The following is a 6,524-nucleotide window of genomic DNA, read 5'->3' on the forward strand; positions in this document are numbered from 1 at the left end:
TCTCATTACGGATGGTTGTGAGCCACCATGTGGTTGCTGGGATTTGAACTCAGGACCTTCGGAAGAGCAGTCAGTGCTCTTAACCGCTGAGCCATCTCACCAGCCCCCAGTATGTCTGGTTCTTAACATGGGAGAAAAAAAGTTTAAATATGGTGTTAGTGCAAATTAAAAAGTGGCAGCTTTTTCATCTAACCAGGCTATCTTCCAAATAATTGCAACAGAGATGATTAGGTTTATTCTACAGGCTTTAAGGCACAATAACTGAGCAGATACGAATCTATTCTAATCCTCTAATCCAGCTACTTCCCAACCAGAGCCCCTGAACTACTTGCATTTTAGTATTGATCTGGCTCTCTGTGCTCCATGTGTTCTCAAGGTGGCCTCTGGTCCCCCCTTGTCCTCTCTTCTCCCTTTCTACCCCTTCCCTCAGAAGTCCTGTCCAATTATCTCCTCTGCCCAGTCATTGGCTTTTTAAAATGAACAACCAGAGATAGGTGGGGAGCAATGTTTACACAACATTGAGACAGGAGTCTTAGATTAAGCATTACAATGCCATGTCTAGGGGGCTGGAGAGATGGTCTAGCAGTTAAGAGCACTGACTGCTCTTCCAGAGGTCCTGAGTTCAATTCCCAGCAACCACATTGTGGCTCACAACCATCTGCAATGGGATCGGATGCTCTCCTTGGTGTGGCTGAAGACAGCTACAGTGTACTCATATAAAAATAAACAAATAATTAAAAAAAAACTATGCCATGTCTAGATTGCAGCCAGATATGGGGGCACAGAAATCAGCATTTGAATAATACAAGGATAATCCTTACATAGATTACAATAACATGCCAACAATATGGCTAGGACTGGGTGATGGTGCATACCTTTAGGCAGAGGCAGACAGATCTCTGAGTTCAAGGCTTGCTTGTTCTACAGAGTGAGTTCCAGGACAGCCAGGCTACACAGAGAAACCCTATCAACACCATCCCCAACTCCAAAAACAACCTTAAATATGATCTTTGATTGTTTTGTCTTGAAACAGAGTCTCACTGTGTATTCTTGGCTAGCTTGGAACTATGTAGACCAGACTGACTCAGAGATTCAGCTGCCCTTGCCTCCCAGTCTCAATAAGTCATTTTTTGTTTTGTAATTTTACAACTATAAATTTGTCTGCATGTACACATGTGCACTACATGCATGCCTAGTGCTCACAGTGGTTAGGAGAGGGCAACATATCCCCTGGAATTGGAGTGAAGGCGATTGTGAGCCCTCCTGTGGATCCTGGTTTTAAGAACCTGCAGATAGGTGGTGGTGGCACATGCACATCCACTTATGTAGTAGAAGCCTATTTCCTGTGGTTGGTTAGCACATTACTTCAGATTGAATAGTGAGGACTCATTATCACCAAGATCTCTGTAAAGACAAAGTGTTTAAAGGAGGCCTGGAGAGGGTGACTCATACCACTTCACAATTCAGTGTCCTGAGGCACCAGTGTAGCCCTTCTGGGCATCATCACCCCATGGTATTGTAAACCCCATCCCAGGAGGGGAAGATTATGTTATTGTGCCAATTTTATAAATGGAGTTCTGAAGACAAGCTCTGCAGCCATAAGGACACAGGGCTGGGAGGAAAGATCACACCACACTGAAAACTCACTTGTATGATAGGCCACAGATACTAATGACAGAGCAGTCAGTCTGTATTGGACCCTTATCCATCAAGCCTAAAGACCCATATTTGAAGCTTTGCTTCCTGCACACACTTCTACTTAGAGAAAGGGTTTTGTTGTTTTCTAAAAATATCAAGGCATCTTTGTTTTACTTACAGGATCTATTGAATCTGAAACTTACCTAGTCCTCCCGATCCTGCACCCCACAAGTGCTGGGGTTACATGAACCACCACCCCAGCTTTCTTATGTACCTTTGAAGTATAGCATTTTTTTTCAAGATTTATTTATGTATGTGAGTACACTTTCATTGTCTTCAGACACACCAGAAGAGGGCACCGGATCCCATTAGAGATGGTTGTGAGCCATCATGTGAGCCATCTCTCCAGCCCCCGAAATATGGCTTTTATAAAGTGGCTGATGTCTAAAGTCTGAATATTAAAAACCAAACAGTGGGGCTGAAAAGGTGACTTAATGGTTAGGAGCAGTGGCTGCTCTTGCAGAGGATCCAAGTGTAGTTCCCAGTACTCACATGGCAGGCAGCTCAGAGCCATCTTTAACTCCAGTCCCAAGGGACTTGATGCCCTTTTCTGGCCTCTGAGCATGCTGTATTCATGTGGTAAACAGACATACATGTAGTATACATGATGAAGCAATAAGTTTAAAATGACAACAACGAAAAAAAAAAATCAACATTTAAAATGTAATTGAGCCGGGCGTGGTGGCGCACGCCTTTAATCCCAGCACTTGGGAGGCAGAGGCAGGCGGATTTCTGAGTTCGAGGCCAGCCTGGTCTACAAAGTGAGTTCCAGGACAGCCAGGGCTACACAGAGAAACCCTGTCTTGAAAAACCAAAAACCAAACCAAAACAAAATAAAATGTAATTGAGGTATGCAGAGTGCACCAGTGTAGTCTCAAAGTAGACAAGCTCGCATGCCAACTTACAAGGAATGTCATTTGTCCTGCCAATGACATGTCCATGCCAATGACAATAATATGTCCTGCCAATGACAGGGAGGACCCTGTGCCTCGTGAGCTCACCAGAAGAGCTGCCCAGAGCTCAGAAACTCCTTAGGTTCAGGCAGAGTTGCTTACTTACTTGCCTTTGAGTCTCAGCTGACAGCCTCCATCCAGAGAGACATGTCAGCAATTCAGCAGCAGACCTGCTAAAAAGACAGGGATCCTGACGGCAGCCAGAAACAAAAGCAGCTTCCCGACAAAGAGCACCAGCCAGAGGCTGAGGGATGACAACTCTGATAAGCTGACCCATCTACCCCGAGACACATAGGGAGAGGAGATAGCAATCAGCCTGGGACTGTGAAGAATTAATCATGCTGGTACCAACTTCATTTAGTTCTGACATTTCTTGTCTCTATGTCATAGTCAAGGCAACTAGGGCCAGCAAGATGGCTCAGCGGTAAAGGCACTTGCTGCTCAGGCCTGATGACCAGAGTTCAATCTCAGGAATGCAGAGTGAACGGAGAGAAGCAACCTCTGAAAATGTTTTCTGACCTCCACACGCACACAATGGCACATGTTTACAGTGTACACATTAAAAAAGATAAATCGGTCCCTAGCTTACTGGTTATTAAAATAGGAATTCATATAGAAAACAGATTTATAGTACTAGATTATAGTACCAGCATTGAGAGGCAGGGCCTGAAGCCTGAAGATTGATTTTTCTTGCTGTGTAAGAACATTCAAAAAACTTGGAGCCGGGTGTAAAGCTATGCCATTTAGGGAGGTGGACTGATCTGTGTTTGAAGTCAGCCTGGTCTTTCTAGACTATGAAGCCAGCCAGAGCAATCTAATATGCTCTAAAAACCAGGGCACGGGGTGGGGGTGGGGGTGTTCTAGAACTCATGGCAAGTCTAGTAGCTTTCTTCAGGCAGTGCTAGACTTGAGTCATCCCTGGGCTCCAGGCTTCCCTGGCTGCCCATCCCATTCTAAAGCAGGTGCCACCCTGCTGAGGCTGGCTGTTCATCAGGTGTGAATGTAGCAAGTCGTAGGTATGAGCTCCTGTGCTCCTTTGCAAGCTAAAGACCTGGTAACAGGCCTGCCTGCCTCCACAATTTTCAGCTTGCATACTAGAAGGAACATGCTCTGTGGTGGCCAACCCACAGCAACCCTGAAATCTTCAAATCCCATCAGCACATGCCATGAAAGCATTCCTAAGCAGGGCTCAGCTCCTCCTGGAGGGCTACTCTAGGCTCCTGGCTTTGCTCTCTAGGTGACTAGGTACTCCCTCTTGTCCATGGAGAATAACCTGTGTGCCTCTGGATTCTGGAACCTGCTTCCTGTTTGTAAGATTCCCAGGCCTAAAAGGCTGATTTCACTTCCACTGCCCATTCCTGTTACTCTAAACTGTAATATTTCTGCCAAACTATCAAAATAAAATTTTTTTAACCTTCCATATACATGTATGTGCTCTTGAAATGTTATCTTTTGGGGGCTTCCCCTGGGGAACAGGTTTGTAAGATCATCAGCACTATGGTTGAGAGTTCTCAATTTTCTAAATCTTAACTCTTACCTTTAACAGAAAATATGTACTCTGGAATACATTTAATTTTAGCATTGTTTGCCATCAGGAGAGAAATTACCCAGATTCCACTCCAGATTCAGCAGGCCTTCCTCAAACATATCAGTAATCACACTATTCAGGACAAGAGCCAGGAGGTACTGCTCCCCCTACACACACACACACACACACAGAGAGCAATATCCAGCACAAAGACAATTTTCCAACTTTCCTCTAGCTTTTACTATTTCAAGTCCTCCTAGATTCCACATTTAGGCTCATATAGCCAACTTATCCATACCTCTACTCTACCTCAGGGCCTTTGCACTGGCTGCCTTTCCAGGCAGGACTCAAATGCTACCTACCCGGCATCTCTAGACTCCTACCCCATCCTACTCACTCATCTCAATCTGACAGTCTCAACCCCACTATAAGTCTTCAGGGCCACTACTGTGGCTGACATAGAACCTGCAGGTGGACAGAGGTCAACAATACCAAGGCACTCGCCCTTTGTGCTTAGGTACATAAAGGTGAAGCTTTACCCTGACATGTAGCAGGTCCCATGTCACAGCATCCCCTTACAGGTCCAATGGATGGGACCTTAACAAGGAAACAGTGTCTGTACTTGGCCTCTACTGACCAGATCTGGGCATGGTTTTCTCACCGAAGGGAAGCATCATTCCCATATGCCATAGAAGTGGTTCAAGTACAAAAGAAAAGCTTGCCCTGACCCTCCAAACAGTATAGGGCAGTGTTACAAATCAGTTAAAGGGTCTTTATTTTTGCAATTATCGTTCCATACAAAAGCAATAGAAATGCAAATATTGACAAGTTTACAACTGAATACATGAACAGAGTATCTGTACACATTATCATTTACAGCAATATTACATGGTAAATTAACTGATCACTAAAAAAACAAAGTTCTTTCTAAATCCCTCTTCTGCCTCAACTCTCACAGAGCATGTGCTAAGACACTTACCTCACACTAATGCTATTTCAAGTTCCAAATTAAAACTATATAACTTACATTACATAAAGCCCATTAATATAATAGCTTAACATCCTTTGTCCAGAGCTCTGTATGAGGGAAAACTACATTCACATTGATAAAAGACCAGAAAATAAGTTTTTACAGAGTCACTGCAGCTGCCTGACTGAGAATTCTTTATCAGTTACCTGAAAGGCAGCTGATTCTAAATTGGTCCCATAGACACATGGTTAAAATCCACTGCCAACCCATCTGAAAAGTGGCAACTGAAGCCTCAAGTTCTTGTGGAAAACCACAAGTTTCCTGTTGTCTAACTTGGGGGGGACAGGGCAGAAAGATAATAGGGTTAAGTCTCCACTACATTTAGCTTCATTTACAATTTAAAACATGCGTAACACATTTACCATACATAAAAATAAGGCAAGAAAAACAATTTATCATGAGAAAATAAACTCTTAACAAAGACAACAAATACAAATGCACAGCAACTCAGGCCTTCCAGGTGGCCAGGCAGAGCCAAGTATTTCTCAGAGTAACCACCAGGTGGCAGTTAACTCATGGCAGAGAAGTCCTTCAAAGGTTCAGTTAAACAAGCTTCCAAATCAAACTCATCCTCCACTTGGCAGTCCACATGTCTGACTTTGGTAGGTGTGCCAGCATACACATCCTAGAAAACAGAGGCAGTCATACCTGCATCAATCCATCGCACAGGCTTCCTTGTAGTTACCCTGAGCACAAGTGAACTTGCCCAGAAGAGCAGGACAAAGCCAAGACCAACATCATCTTGACATTTCTATAATGTACATTCATGTTACTTCTGACTTGTCCCAACCACTGTTTGCTATGAAAAAGATCAATAAACCTGAGTACTCCTGGAGTGACAGATGGGAACCAGAATAAGGCAATGCAACTTAGTTTATTGCCATAATCAAACACAGCATAAGAACAGCTTATAGTTGCTTGTGTTTTAAGTCTTTCACGTTTTGCCACTTCAGAACCTAGGTGTATATATGTATGTAGTATGTGTGTATATGTGTGTGTGTGTGTGTGTATGTATATATATATGAAGGTCTTAATCACAAATATAAAGGAATCTTTTTAGGTAAATTGTATAAACATGGACAGATCTGAACTAATGCACCAGGTCATTAACTACTGAGCCAGTGAAGACTATTCTATAGCTCAAACAGTTTACTGGGGAGGAGTTAATCTCTGATCTTCTTGCATGCACCACGCCTAGCTTTAACTTAAAAAAAGTAGTCCCTAAGCAAGGCAAATCCCAGCATGAAGGAGGCAGCAGCAGGAAAACCTCAGTGAGCTCAAAGCCAAACTGGTTTATCCAGTGAGTTCCAGAACA

At 43.5% G+C, this 6,524-nt stretch overlaps 1 protein-coding gene across 1 annotated transcript in view; it reads right to left on the minus strand.

The window, feature by feature from the left end:
* Window positions 1–4,930: 4,930 nt before the first annotated feature.
* Slbp (stem-loop binding protein) overlaps window positions 4,931–6,524 on the minus strand; it is a 12,276-nt gene continuing 10,682 nt past the window's right edge. The window contains exon 8 of the mRNA XM_021210710.1: window positions 4,931–5,834. Coding sequence (XP_021066369.1) covers window positions 5,718–5,834 — 117 coding nt within the window. The 3' untranslated portion in view covers window positions 4,931–5,717. The remainder of the gene's footprint in view (window positions 5,835–6,524) is intronic.

The sequence above is a fragment of the Mus pahari genome, chromosome 13, assembly GCF_900095145.1.
Source record: "Mus pahari chromosome 13, PAHARI_EIJ_v1.1, whole genome shotgun sequence".
NCBI classification, from domain to species: Eukaryota; Metazoa; Chordata; class Mammalia; order Rodentia; family Muridae; genus Mus; species Mus pahari.